At 37.9% G+C, this 15,888-nt stretch overlaps 1 protein-coding gene across 1 annotated transcript in view; it reads left to right on the top strand.

Annotated features, from left to right (window-relative positions):
• Positions 1 to 15,888, top strand: part of LYST (lysosomal trafficking regulator) — a 167,555-nt gene that overhangs the window by 84,291 nt on the left and 67,376 nt on the right. Inside the window, 7 exon segments of the mRNA XM_030556944.1 lie at positions 1,582 to 1,731; positions 2,467 to 2,604; positions 5,261 to 5,459; positions 9,454 to 9,582; positions 12,090 to 12,717; positions 14,116 to 14,293; positions 15,653 to 15,822. Of these exon segments, the coding sequence (XP_030412804.1) occupies positions 1,582 to 1,731; positions 2,467 to 2,604; positions 5,261 to 5,459; positions 9,454 to 9,582; positions 12,090 to 12,717; positions 14,116 to 14,293; positions 15,653 to 15,822 (1,592 nt within the window).

The following is a 15,888-nucleotide window of genomic DNA, read 5'->3' as shown; positions in this document are numbered from 1 at the left end:
GAAGCCCTACTTGGGATGCAGATGTTTGGTTTGGAGGCCGTCCAATACAGGAACAATTGTCCTCAGTCCAGAAACTGAGAAGATAGGTGAAATGAGAGAATGTTACAGAAACCACTTGGGTTTGAGGGGAAAGAAACAACTGCAAATACAGTTTTCTATAATTATCCCCCACTTGGCAAAGTTATTTTAAGATGACAAGCTAAACGGAAGATCAATTTTAGAAACCTACAGGTGAAACCTTAAATCAGAAGTGGAAGCTAAAAATATTATTTTAGAGGGTGACTGAATTGACACTGTTCACTTTATACTATCACAGGAGATGGTGTAGGATGTTTTGGGAGGAGAGGAGGAAGAGTTTGGATAAATCTTGAAAGCAAAAATTGTTATCTTATGTAATCCCTTACATGTAGTTTTCATAAACAGTAATCCTGGTAGCACTTCTTCTGGAACACCTGCTCTATGATGGAAATGTTTTTGATCTACTTTGTAGGCACAGGAAGGCATATGAACCTTACTTAAAAATTGTATTATACCTGGGAGGAAAACTGCAGGATTCTCTGGGAAACACAGGAATAGGTGTCCTTTTGAGGAGACCATTCCAATGACTGCCTTTGAATCTTTCAGAGCTTCATTTTTGCTTGAGAATGTTTGTTTGTTTATTTGAAATGGGCATATGATATATGTGTGCATTGCCCTATTGAGAAAGTGGACTACAATTCTTAAATTCTGTAGATTTTTCTTTTTTTTAATTCGTCTATAGCTAAGGCTTTCAAAAGTGATTAGTCTTTGGATGGCCAACCTGAGACACCTAAGAGAGGCCTGATTTTCAGAAAGTGCTGTACACCAATCTTCTGAGGATCAGGCCTCTCCTAAGGGATGTCAAATTGGGCACCTAAACTCACTAATCACTTCTGGAAAGTAGGCCTGCTAATCCATAAAAAGCTCTCTGGGCTTCTGATTTCTCTTAAAAAGGCATTTTAGTAAACAAAGATGTGAGGTTTCTTTAAATATCATAGAATCCTAGAAATGTAGGACTTTTGGGAGGTCTAGTTCACGGCTAATCCAGTGCTGATGCAGGATTAAGTATACCTGTAAGAACAGCTATTCTGGGTCAGACCAATGGTGGTTCTAGCCCAGTGTCCTGTCTTCTGACAATGACCAATGCCAGGTGCCCCAGAGGGAATGAATAGAACATGTGATCATCAAGTGATGCATCCTGTCACCCACTCCAAGATTCTGGCAAACAGAGGGTAGGGAAACCATTCCTGCCCTTCTGGGCTAATACCCATTGATGGACCTATCCTCCATGAATTTATCTAGTTGTTTTTTGAACACTGTTATAGTGTTGGCTTTTACAGCATCCTCTGGCAAAGAGTTCCACAAGTTGACTTTGCACTGTGTGAAGAAATTCTTCCTTTTATTTGGTTTAAACCTGCTGCCTATTACGTTGCATCATAATTCTAGAAAGGATGCAGATAAGGATGGGCTGGAAACAACTCTTCTTAAAATATGGATGGCTGTAATTTGTGGTCTTCAGTACTCCAATCAAAACCTCAAGTCGTTTTGTTTTTCTGTTTTAAGACACTTCTTGAAGGCTGCTTCAGTGATGAGATTCTTAATATAAATGAGAGTGGACAATTCATGCTTGATGTAGATTCCACTGCAGTAATACAAGATATTAAATTGTTAGAAGACTTGCTACTTGATTGGAAGATATGGTCTAAAGCACAGGTATTTACCACCTTCATACAGATAAATAAAATGGATTCCTGTCTTAAGAAAAGTACAGTACATTCTTTTCGTCATCATCCTTACTTAGTCTGAAATGGGTTTTCTACATACTAGTTTGGGGATTTGAATAGCTACCAAAATAGACTGTACCCAGAATAAAACTAAATATAGCACAGATCTTCATGACTGCATTCAGTGTTATAGCAAGGGTATAATTGCAAATCCTTCTATTTTGTTATACATTTTAGGAGAGAGAAGTTGGGTAAGAGTCTATCTTTTTATTGAACCACCTTCTGTTGGCAAGAGAGACTAGCTTTCAAGCTTACATAGAGCTCTTCAGGTGACCTCAAAGAGAGAACCTCACCCACCCTGTCTCTCCAATACTCTGGGACTAATACAGCTACAACACTGCATACAACTATAATTTTGTGATTTGTTTTTCATTAACTTTGCAAAACTTGGTATAGATGTTAAAAGAATTTTAAGGATTAAAAACTAAATTATGCCCCTTAACATGCTGCTTCTAGGTCACAGTTTGGAACTAATTTTTAATTTTCCTCTGCCTTCTTTGCATGCAAATACTGGTAAAAAGCATCTTGATTCAGTTATAATGCTTCATATTACCTTCTTAATCTGTCGAAACTAGGATAGCATAGCCTATAAAACAGAGAGGAGGAGATAGAACTGTTACTATATTTGGTGCTGCTTGTTTTATACTATTGTTTTGTTTTTCAGCAAGGTGTTTGGGAAACTCTTTTAGCAGCTCTGGAAATCCTTATCAGAGCTAACCATCACCAACAGATGTTTAACATCAAACAACTGTTAAAAGCTCGAGTGGTGCATCACTTTCTGCTAACGTGCCAGGTTCTGCAGGTACTTTTAATCTCGTCTATTATTTTTGTGCTTGGTAAATAATTCCCTTTAAACTAGAAACAAAGCGCACCTCATTCTTCAATGTTTTTAGTTTTACTTTTCCAAGTGTCCCCATAAAGATTAGTTCTTCCCTCTTCCTACCTTCTAGCAGGCATTACAAAGTAGTGATATTTTCACCAGAACACATCAGTTGTAGAGGTCATCGGAGGGTGATGCAAGATCCTCTAGTACCCCCGATGGCTGAGTGTAGTGCCACCATTCCTGCGAACCTCAGGAGCAAGGGATGTTGATTCATTCCTATACCCATTGCCACTGGAATGCTAAGATGGTCCTTTTATATCTGGCTTTCAAACTTCTTTTTCTGGGGACCCAGTTGAAGAAAATTGTTGATGTCTGTGACCCAACGGAGCTGGGGATTGGGATGTGGGAGGGGCTCTTGGCTGGGGCAGAGGGTTGGGGTGAGGGTTGCATGTTGGGGCTTGGAATGAGGGGTTCAAGGTGTGGGAGGGAGCTCTGAGCTGGAGCAGAGGGCTGGGGTACGGGAGGGGGTCAGGGCTCTGGGTTGGGGCCAGGGATGAGGGGTCTGAGGTGCAGGAAGAATTCCAGGTTTTGGGGGGTGGGCTCAGGGCTGGTGCAGGGGATTGGGGGGCACAGGGTTGGGGTGCAGACTTGCTTCCAATGGCTTCCAGTCAGTGGCACAGTTGGGGTACAGAGGCAGGCTTCCCGCCTGTCCTGGCACCGTGGACCATGCTGCACCGCGGAAGCGGCCAGCAACAGGTCTGGCTCCTAGGTGAAGGAGTGTGATTCTTGCCCGCAGGCACCAGCCTCCACACACCCTTGGAGCAGGAGCAGCACGCGGAGCCCCCTGTTGTGCCCCCCCTCTCCCACCTAGGAGCTGGACCCACTGCTGGCTGCTTCCAGGGTGCAGTGCAGTGTTGGAAAAGGTAGCCACGAGCCTGCCTTAGCTGGGCAGCACTGCCAACAGGACTTCTAACATCCCAGTCAGTGGTGCTGACCAGAGCAAGGTGACCCAGTGCCTTACATGCTGTGTCCAGTGGTGGGTCACGATCCCGGTTTGAAAAACACTGTTCTATGTAACATCAAATATATATTAGAGCTTCCATACTGAATATCTATCTAGCTTTACTCTCAAATCACTGTTAAGGAAAAGCACAGGTAGTGCTAGTGTTTTTGTAATCAGCCATTACAAGTTTTCGGAAACACAGCTTCAACTTTATTTAACACATAACCATCTGTCACTTTTATATTATTTCCTAAGAAAATGCAATGATACAAATTATTATAGCCTATCCTTGAAGGGATATGACTATAATATACCTCTTTATTATTGCTATGATGCTAGGATTCTAATTCCATTTGAATAAAGAAATTTTGGATTTTTTTTAAATGGCTTGACTTGTTTTCATAATCTGAAGTCAAATACTGCCACAAACAGGAGTACCTTTCTTTTAACTGTAGTTGTATGCCTCTTAAGAGCATTAATTAGAGTATGACATGAAGCTAGATGACTTATTCCTTACAGATGTTCTATTTTAATCTAATGTCATTTTTCCTTAACCATACTCTTCTTACTTACCTTCTCCAGAAACACCTAAACAGCATTTCCATGTGTCTGTTACTTCTGTTGCAGCTGTGCATAACCTAGTGTTTTTTTTTAAGATCGTGTTCCCTAGTTGAAGCCTATTATGTAAGGCACTGCTCAAACTCATCTTTTATATACGTTTTCAATATCTTTGAGGTAATTTTCTCTAACAGGGGAGGCAGTGATGTGAATCAAACTCTCTTAACGTTTAAAACAACTGGGGAGAAAATGACATTTTTTTTATCCCATCTGCTCCTTTTGTTTTACATCTGACTCTCATAGGCTGTGCTTCCCAGCACAGAACCATCTTAGTCTGTCTTGTACAGCACCGAACACATTGTGAGCACTTAACAATTTGATCTAACCAATGCCCTATGCAATAATAGTCTCACTTCTGTGTGTGTGTTATGACTCTAAAATTATTGTAAGTGGATTTGCCTTTTAAACTTAACTCCCAGAAGAGTTCAGGGAAAAAATAGCAATTGCTAATTTCAAGCACTTCTGTGTTGTAATACAAGTAACGTTACTAAGCAATTGGTCCATAGCGCAGATTAGTGGCCATATTTACAAAATTAAGTGCCTGAAGAAGAGGCAGTTAAAAGCCTACTAGTATTTACAAAAGTGTCTAAATAGTTTAGGCTCCTAACTCCTATTTTGAAGTCAAAGGCATCTAGAGGGATTTTTGTGAGTCTAACCTTAGGTCTCCTTATTCAGTTAAATAGTTATACAATTGTAGTTAATATTTGAAAATCTATTAATTTTTATTAGACCTATAGATATCATTAACATTGCAACTTCAGATTATATATAAGTGCTTCCATGGAAACAAACTTCCATTTTTTTAAAAAGTGTACTATGTAACTTGATTAGTATTACAGTTGTGGTTTGGGCATGCTAATTGCACGTAATATTGAATAGACACAGTTACTTCTTCCAGGTTTGGTAAAGTATACTAAAACTTTTTCCCATATCTATTGTATGGAAGAGTACAGTGATGAAATAAATTGACAATCCAAGCATTCAGGTAATTTTACCTGTGCATTTCTCTTTCAGGAGCAAAAGGAAGGGCATCTTACATCCCTGCCTCGGGAGGTTTGTAGATCATTTGTGAAAATAATTGAAGAAGTGCTTGGATCTCCCCCAGACCTGGAATTACTGACACTGATCTTCAATTTCCTCTTAGCAGTTCACCCTCCCACTAATACATATGTTTGTCACAATCCCACCAACTTCTACTTTTCCCTGCACATAGGTAGATACAATATTTTGTTTAACCAGTAATAGACTATAAGATGAAATGCCAATCTATTTGGTTAAAAATAAAACTAAGCTAATTTTTTAAATAGCAGTTCTGTGAATGCCTCTGGTGTACACTACCATGTAATTAATGTTTCTACAAAAGCTACTTGAATTGAGTCTTACAACCAAAATTTTCTTCTGATACATTATAACTACTTTGATTCTATCTCAAAAGATTCTTTAACTGGACCTCCATATAACCAATAACCTGGTTGGGTTATTAGTTATAAAGCCCCAAAGACAATATATATAATATTAGTGGCTATATTTATACTCCATTTTCATCTTTGACAGCTATTAATAATTTTAAAAAGTAAACACCCATGAGGTTGGTAAACTATCTCAGGCTTACAGATGGGGAAACTAACTTGTAAATGACTTGCCCAAAGCCAAATAGTCTATCACTTAAAGAATCTTCCAGTTTCTGGCCTCTGATGTACTTGGAAGACTAGATTAGGGTTCTCTGTGGATCACACATACTGAATGTGTGAATGCGCTACAGTACCAATTTACTGAAAATTGCAGCTTATACAACAGTAGGTAATAAAAGAGCTTGGCCAGCTATTTTCACATAACTAAAATCATGTTAAGTAACATCTCATAAATAGTTTGCAGGGAACAGTTTGAGTTCCGTGCATTTTAGCTGGTAATAATGGAAAACTGATCTTGTTCCTTTAAATTGACACACACAGGGTTGTTTGCAACATGTTACAGAACATCTCCTTTGAGAACTGCCTGTACAGATCCACCACATTGGAATGTATGCAAGCTTGTAACCCTCTAGGTGGAACTGTTCATTGGGAGCCACATGTACATCCTTTCACAGCATCAAATGTTCAGGTTCAAGGGTATGAAACATCCACAATTCCAAATGCGTTTAGTATTCTTCAGTGGCCTCTTCATTATTCTTATTACCCTTTGTCCTGTTCGAGGCCATTTCTGTTCAATAAAAATAAATTATAGTTTGAGTTAATTGTTGTTCCCTCAAGTCTATTCTGTCAGGGGTCAGTCATGGTTTTGACTGAAGTAGATCTGCTTTAGGGACACTAATTTCCGACAGGATTTTCAGGCAACCTCGTTAGTTTACCCTACAGGGTTCTTCATATTCAATCATCCTATTATTGAGTTTTTTTGAAAGGACCTGCTTGCACCTTCTCTTCAGTGTTCAATATAAACATGGTGCTTTTACCTCTACCTGAAAGGTCTCTTAAAGTTCCACCTAAATTAATCTTATGGTATGTCTACATTTCAATCTGAAGGTGTACTTTCCAGCTCTGATTGAACTAGCACTCTAAAAATAGAAATGTAACTGTGGCAGTGCAAGTGGTGATAGGGGCTTGCTACCCTAGCATGTTCATAGTTTCTTGGACAGGTACATACTTGGAGCAGCTAGCCCCTTTCAGTTCCTATGCTGCAGCAGTTGCATTTCTATTTTTAGTGTACAAGCTTTGTTTGAACTAGCATAAGGTGCCTCTTCAAGCTGCAAATTTATACCTCTTGGTCAAAATTAGACATACTCTCAGTTGACCAGTTCCCAAAATTAGCTTATAAGGGGAGACTAGGTTACATAGATCCAATGTGAAAATCTATCCGTGAATATCCTAAATCAGTGGTTTTCAACCTTTTTTTATTTGCAGACTCCTAAAAACTTTGGAGGTGTGGATCCTTTTTGAAATCTTAGACTTAGTCTGCAGACTTGCAGCGGTTCACAGATCACCGGCTGAAAACCAGTGTTCTATGCTAGCAACAATCTTTCGCGGATCCCTTAGACATAGTCTGCAGACCCCAGGTTGAAAACCACTACCCTAACTGCAACTGCAGTTTATGGAGACAATTCAAGGGGAAAATCCATCTAGTTTCAAAGTAACTTAGACAAGCTTGTTATGATATTGCACATATCGAAGTACCTGAGGTCTTTAGAGCATGTTCTACAAGATCAAAAATGGCTTTCATAATATGTCTCATTGTGAACATGCTAAAAATATTTCAAAGCTGCTATTTTGAGGTCTTCATAAATTCATGCAGCATTACTTACTTGATTAGGCAACTAGATCTAAATGCCAACTTGGGAGAGCATTTGTGCCATCTCTAACTAATTCTCCTCAAGCTTTTCTCCTTGGATGATTGTTACTGCTTGTTAGTCTCCCAGTATTGTGAATTTATACAGGCAATTCTCAGAGGAAAAGTGTTTCTTGTCACTAATTGTAGCTCCTTCAGAAGAATACTTGTATAGCTCAAAGCACCTTCCCTATCTTAGAGTCTTTTGTTTAAAGCATTCTTAAATGAATCAAATGAACTAATAAGCAGTTGGGGTGGATGGTCACGCCTCCATCCTCAGGCGTCAGTGTTCAGTGCCTCAAGTGAGTTGTGCATGCATCCCCCCAAATACATTGATGCTTCGAAAGGTGCCCCGAGGGGCACAATTCTTGATTGTGTAGATCCATGCAAACTGTTTTCTGTAGTTAGTAAGTAACCCTTTTCCAGGTGTGACTTGCTGTTTGCTAGCAGTCCGAAATATGGGCCTTAACTTCAGGCAGTTTGGTTTATGTCTCCTTATAAATCAATTTTACAGTATTTGTAGTTCTTAGGCATACTACATATTTACAATACTTTATTTTAAAGCAGCCAATGAAAACTATTATAAATTCGGTGCAATGTTCTGTACATCATGCAACTTGGATAATTTGGACAATTGCTTAACAGGTTCATTATTTCCAACAAGATTTTGCAAATTAAGAGGATTCTATTGTACTTAAAACAAACCATATTACAATTTTAATCCATTTTAAATACGGTATTTTGAACTTCAATAATTTTTAATGAGATTGGTTGACAGTGATGTAAAATTCATATTTAGGGAAGACAGAGTCGACAACTAAGTAGCTGGAAGGGATCCAGTCAGAGGATCCCTCAGAGATGAGGCAGGAGAAAGGATCCCCCCCTTTCCTTCAAATTGCAACTAACCACATGACAAAGTTCCTTTTGCTCAAGATTACTATAATCAAGTATCCTTCTGAGCTATCAGTGGAAGACATCCAGTGATCTCCTGGCAGCGCTCGGTTAGAGAAAATGAACACAGAAATGTTTGAAAGTGGGTGAAGTTAGGAAATTTGTAATCCAGAACAGATCTGTAGTAGCAAATCATTATTGTGCTGAACAAAATGAGTAAAGGCTTTTAAAATCTTTTTCTGTAAAGAAGCATTTTTTACATCTATGTAGTGTAAAATACATTTTATAGTTTTATTTCTAATTTAAAGTTGACATTCCCAAGATTTTTGCCAGTATCTTGTTGACATTGTAGATATGTAGTTTTGAAAATAGTGAAACTTTTTGTGGTGTAAATATTCAATGCGTTGAGCCAGATTTTCAGACCATACTCTCTGTTGTTGATGCATTTATTTTGCATGTCCAGTTTGGGTAATTAGCTCTCTACTTGAATGGTGTGTAGTTGTTGGCATTTGCACTCCAGCATGACTCCATGTATGTCTTTATTTGCACAGAATTAGAGCCCACTGCTGATAGTTTGAGGCTTGATTCATCTGGTAAAGGAACTAATTTTTTTGTGGGGGGGATGAGGATTAGAGAAGGGTGTCATTTATTTGATGTCACACAATTTTCAGCAAGATGGCTACTAGCAGTTAGCTTGGAAATGCTATTTTTAAACGTACAAGTTTGAGAACCATGCCAGAATATATTCACTGAGAGGAATATTCTAAAACTTCTCTTAGTGAGAAGTATGACACCACTGTACTGAACAAAAGTAGAATTCTTTCCTTCCACATTTAAGAAACACAGTGGAGAATGAAAGTGCTTGGCCCATTAAACCTTGCCGTGATATGCTATGAATCTTAACTTTGATTTGTTTTCTGTTTGTTTTTTTTTTTAATTTGCCAAGAGAAACTTGCATGGAGTTAAGTCATTGTTCCTCCCACCCCCTTTTTTTCTAGATGGCAAGATTTTTCAGGAAAAGGTCCAATCGATCAAATACCTGAGAAATTCCAGCATTGGTGGAAAATCAGTTGACAGTCCATCTCTAACTACAAGTCCAGCTGGATTTACTGCTTCGCCACTGGGAGGTAAAATATTTATATTACATACCTACTGCTAGAAAAGCATATGCTCAATTTCTGGGTTTGGCAATGAAGCAAAGGAAAAGGCTGCAACTGTTTATAGAGGTGGAACTTAGGTGAGTGGTGGCAAAGTCGGCTTAAATTCAGTCCGCTGGTGCAAAATAACTAAGATTGTATCAGTGTTTTATAACTTGAGCATGATAAAATTTTGGTCATTTTAAATTTAGTATAAAATACAAAATCAGCATTTGATTATGCCGTGAGTACGATAATACACTTTCTGTAGCAGAGATAAAGTAGATAAACCTATTAGGAGCAACTTATTCCAGGTATATCCCAAATTGTGTGACTTAGATGACCAGCAAGTTACTTGCCTGAGAGAGAGAATTGTCAGGGTTTTTTTATTACAGTACACTATTCCAGTTGAGCTTTAAAATGTAAAAAGTCTGTGGTCAGTGATATTTTATTCTCTTCTTATATGAGTGCTAAACATACTATAGTTATGCAAAGGAGATTGGCTAGGGCTAGTTAATAACCCTCCACCCCTTCCCAACATATCTTATGCTACTATTGTGATTTCAATTCAACATTTTAGCATAAAGAGTACAAATTAGTAATTTTCACACTTTCCAACAAATCATAAGTCACTCCAGCAAAAAATTAAGTGCCCACTTTTATTAACCAGTATGGGAGAAGTTCTGTAGACTTCTGGAATTTTAAAATGTAGTCTTTCAATGTATATTACACGCATTTTCAAACAAATCATCCCTGGATCAAAATTTTAAGTTGAGTCAAAAAAAGTCTTGCAATGGAACTTAACTATGAAGTTAATGTACATCCAAAATGAGGTAAAATCATTGGCTAAAACTGTAGGATCCAAACAATTTAGGCAACATGTATGAGATAGATGTGATTTGCTTCCATTTCTCACTTCCTATTTGTGACTGTTGCAATTTCTATAATATAAAACCCACAGCACAGCATACCTGAACAATAATACATTTTGCAGTTAATGTTGAATCAGTTCTTCCCTAGTGAAAAGCATATTACAAGTTAGCTCTTCAAATGTTATGTACCTGCTAGATTGAGACTTGACTATCTAAAAAGAAAAAAAAAAAAAGTGATACGTCTTTCACTTCGCTTAGAGCCATGTCATGAAATGTTGCAATCTCCAAGTTTTTTTTATTTTGCACGAATGCTAGTCATTTTATGCTCTCTTACATGAGGTCCTAAACAATTACAAATTATAGTACAGTACAAGTTTTTTCTTAAATAAAGAAATGTTATCCATTCATCTATCACAGATGAATGTTACAGACAGGTCTTCATCAGATTGTTGCAAAAATATGTGATATTCCAGAGGGCTGCACATTTGCATTTGCATCTCTGATTTTAGCTGCAAGATGTTGAAAACCACCTAAGCAACCAGCTCTGTACTGACTGCTGGAGGGAATTCATTTGTATCTATTTCAGCAAGTGTCAGACGGGGCTTAGGAATGCATTCCTGATATGCTGATTTTGGACAAAAGTATTAGCTGGTGTATCATTCTAAAACCTTTTTGGTCAAATTGCATCTCTTTTGATTATAGAAATACTGCGTTAGATACTCAGATCTAACATCCTTTTATGAAGATTGTAGTATCCTAGCACAACAATATTTTGTGCAATAGTTGCTGATAGTCCTTCAAATACTTAACTTCTACATTTAAAAATTGATTTTTCTGCAAATACAGAGTGGAAAGGAAGGTTCACAGATTCCAAAGAGGAGTAAAATATCCCGAATAAGACAAATTAAGATGAACTGTGAGTTAGTATACAGAAGTAGTTGAAGATGCAATATTTATCTTTAGTTTATTATTTATCATTCAGTAAAAGTAGACAGAGACTAATCCAGTTTTAGATATTGCATGTTTGTGCCTCTGAGATCAGAGTTGCCCCTTTAAATGTTAGCGATCTATACACACCACTTTACTTATTCAACGTTGGCCATATTCAGACACTTAATCTTTTAGGGTATTTTTTTTTTATTTAAAGCTTTAGTCATGAATATGTTCAGAGTTTTATTGCCAACTAACTTAACTGAAGGGATCAGACATAACAGAACATACCTTGTAGAATCTGCTATTTAAGTGGTTATATCTTTAAATCAAAACAAAATTAGAAGGACCAAAAAAAAACCATTCTGCTTTGTGAAAATTAACTTGTATATACATTATTTTATTGTCATATTTTGTAACTCATGTAAACTGAATATTCTGTCTTTGAAATCAAATGTCTCAGTAGTTGAGCAAACTTTATGGCCTGCTATGCCAAATGAATGTGGTATCTGTTCATAGTTGATTTAATGTTTAGGGTAGGGGGAAACAGAGATTGTCAGTGTAATAAGCCAAAAGGCTCATTTACTATGTGCATTTTGTGGATATGTTAATCGATGGTGAAACACAACATTAACATTCTAATGTGGTTTCTAATGCAAAATAGATGCTAAGAGTATTTTGTGTTCTCTTCCCCAGGAAGCATTATTTCCAAGATTATCATACCACAGATGATGATCTCTCAGGCACTTCAAAGGCGTTGCAAAAGCCTACCAGCATCTCCTACGTCCTCACCACAAGTACATCCAAAAAGGCTACCTGGGAGCTTGAGTAGAAGCATTGATAACTTGCAGGAAGTTTGGGAGAGTGACTCTGTTGATCCACAGGAAAAAAATATTTTTGTGGAAAGCTCTGAAACATTAAAAAGGATACAGGAGGAACTCTTTGTCAGCAGCTGTGAGTCTGCGAAAACAGTTTGTGACTCAGAATTAACATCTGCTGAAGCATTGGTTGACATTTCAAAAGAAGAACTAGAATTATCTGAGAACAAAGAGCTAAATACAGAACTGAAAAGTAATGAAAATGGTGCTGCAGTTGAATCACTGTTGCGCCGTCCTGACAATCTGAAGGGGCTGCCTTCATTTCAGAAGAGTCAAAATAATTTTGCTGGCTTGGGTCTAGCATTTTCTGCTCAGAGTGGATCATCCTCCGTTGCTTGCTGGCCAAGCCTCGCTGATAGGAGTGCACTTCCTGAAGACTGGGAAAGTCTTACGTTCTCTTCAGTTAGTGAACAGACCTTTAAAAGATCTGAAAGACCTGATTATAGGTATGCACACTTTTTTTTTTTTTAAAGAAACCTACAATACCTCAACATTCCAGAAATAATTCTAATAGTAGATGCATCCAACGAAGTGGGTATTCACCCACGAAAGCTCATGCTCCAAAATGTCTGTTAGTCTGTAAGGTGCCACAGGACTCTTTACTGCTCTAATAGTACAGTAATTTCTGCTATAATATATAGAATAGTTTCTCATCGACTTGAAAAAGATTTTGTGGTTCTTGCTCTGGACTACATATTTTGTTTAAAAAAAAATAGCTAAAGTGTGAAATGTAGTGTTGATCTGTAGTGAAAGCTTGCAAATATATTCATTTAAACTAGTAGTATGCTAGAAAATTGCTTTTGTTTCAGATTCCACATTATTTAGCTAATCTCAACCTTGAAGGGTTAACTGTTTGTATGATGCCTAGCACAGTGGGGCCTTGAACTTGACTGAAACCTTTGAACACTACTGTGATACAAATAACTTTGCTCATGTTGCCCTCTACTGACCGCAGTTAAGAATTAAGCCCTAAAAAAAGGAAGAAGAGAAGAGCGTTGGGAAGAGTTGGGGAAAACTTCATCAGACAGTCATTAGTCTGACCTTTGTCTAGCTATACTGAAAGGACAGGAGACGCTTGATATCGTTTTAATCATGCCACAACTTAATTATTAGATATCTGGACTACCCAGCAGATAAACATGTACAGTGCAGGTATCCTCATGTTCTTTTGATATCTACTCAAGGCAGTTCTGCCAACCCCCTTTCTTTCCATCCAGGTTCCCCAGCCAACCCATTGCTGGGACCTCGGAGGGCTAAGGTGGGCTATAAGAAAAGGGGGGTTGGCTCCCTGCCAGAACAGTTATGGGAGCCCCAAGCCTCCCCATTCCTCTCCTTTTAACCAGCACTTCTTCCCTTTTAAGTTCTTTACCAAGCCATTTATCCAGTCACTATACACTTCTCTTCCCTCCCTGCACCCCATGGAATACCTGCTCTGAACATCTGCCCCACACTTACATAATGATTTGAAAGATATAGCCTAACTCCCTTCACTCACTATAACAAAGCCCCCTAAAAAGGAGTGACTTCACCTGCTTTTTGGAAAAAGAGGCTTCTTGTGCCCAGGTTTGCCCCTTTTCAATCACTCAGCCCTTCCAGGAGATGAATCAGCATCACTGTGCTGACCCATTCCCCCTTTTGAAGCAGCATTTGAGCCTCTCCCACCCCCCTGTAAAGCTCTGTTCCTTCTCACTTGGCAAGCTGGACAACACCTCTGTCCCCCGTGTGCTTAAAGGTAAGGGGTGGTCATTTTCCCCCTGCAGGTAGCCTGTAGTGGTATTTATACATGCCTATGGTTTTATAGGCAATTCGATATAGTAATAGCACATTTTCCTCTTTGTTTTCAGATCCACAGAAGATTGCCTTGTGCTTATATGCTGTGGATTGTATGACCTCTTGCGTGGCGTTCTTTTAATCCTGCCAGATATCATGCTAGAAGATGTGATAGACAAACTTATTCAGCCTGACACTCTTATTGTTCTTGTGAACCATCCATCTCCTCTTATACAAGAAAGAGTCATTAAAGTAGGAGTATATACAGTCTAAATGTTTACAACTTAGATAAGCCTATAAACTAGCTCACTTGAATATATCCAAAGTTTGATCTAAGATGTTCTTTATATGCAGTTTGTTAGCGAAAATAAGATTGACTTCTTTATTATATTCCTCTAGTTTTATCCCCACAAAGCCTTTTTAAAACTGAGTTGATTATATCTAGATGTTTGATAATTTCTTCATAAAAAGTATCTTTTAAATTGATAGTTAAACTATAAAATTTATATAAACTAGAGATAATAGAAGAAATCAAATTCTATGATGGAAGCAAATAGCGCATAAAAATGGGAGTAACATGGTAGAAAAATAAATGACCATCCTTCAGTACGGGTAGTGCATCATACAAAAATTATTTCCTCCAGTGTTTGCTTAGTCCTGAAATCCTTCCTCGAGATAGTTCCCATTGCAGTCAGTGTGACTTTTGCCTGGGTATTAACTTAAAGTAACTGTGGGTTTTATCTTGATTTTTGACAGCGTGGTTTTGTCCTTCTTATGAAGAGGGAAAACAGTTTACAATGAAGAATTTTGCTCTTGAGGCAGGGCCTACGGAGTAGCTTTGGCTTGTAGTTTTGAAGAGGAACTTCAAAGGTTTAGTTAAGAAGATGGATGGATGGATAGATAAATACAAAGTAAAACCACTTAAGTCACCAATCAGTAACAATTTAGCTAAAATGTATAAATTTTTTTAGTATTAACTTTTTTTGTTCTATTTTTCATATAAATAAATCTATATTGATCATGACCTATGAGGGAAGACTGAAACAATCAGGTTTGTTTAGTCTGGAAAAGAGAAGAATGAGGGGACATAACAGTTTCAAGTACATAAAAGGCTATTACGAGGAGGAGGAGGAAGAGTTATTGTTCTTAACCTCTGAGGATAGGACAAGAAACAATGGGCTTAAATTGCAGCAAAGGAGGTTTAGGTTGGACATTAGGAAAAAATTCCTAACTGTCAAGATGGTAAAGCACTGGAATAAATTGCCTAGGAAGGTTATAGAATCTCCATCATGGGAGATTTTTAAGAGGAGGTGAGACAGACACCTGTCGGGGATGGTCTAGATAATACTTAGTTCTGCCATGAGTGCAGGGGACTGGACTAGATGACCTCTGGAGGTCCTTTCCACTCCTATGATTCATTGAGGTCAATGGAAAGTGCAAACACAATCAAAGGAAAGAATTTGTCACTTAATTTGGAATCTGAAAATGTTTAAATCTTTTTAACTCTTCCTTTCTGAATGGAACATGTTGCAAACAAGAATATTTAAACTTCCAAGGAAATGATGCATAAAAATATTTAATCTTGAATCAAAATTGTGCATTTCTTTCTAGTTGTTGGATGCATATTTCAACAGAGCAACCAGGGAACAAAAGGAACAATTTTTAAAGAATCGTGGCTTCTCCTTGTTAGCCAACCAGTTATATCTTCATCAAGGAACTCAGGAACTTGTGGAGTGCTTTTTGGAAATGCTCTTTGGTCGATCTGTTGGTCTTGATGAAGAGTAAGTATTGCTTTTCTTCAGCATTCAGAAGATTCTCTGTTTTAGTTTAAGCAACGATATTGAGTT

Source organism: Gopherus evgoodei, chromosome 3 (assembly GCF_007399415.2).
Source record: "Gopherus evgoodei ecotype Sinaloan lineage chromosome 3, rGopEvg1_v1.p, whole genome shotgun sequence".
Classification (NCBI taxonomy): Eukaryota; Metazoa; Chordata; order Testudines; family Testudinidae; genus Gopherus; species Gopherus evgoodei.
This window is presented reverse-complemented; position numbering and strand designations above follow the sequence as displayed.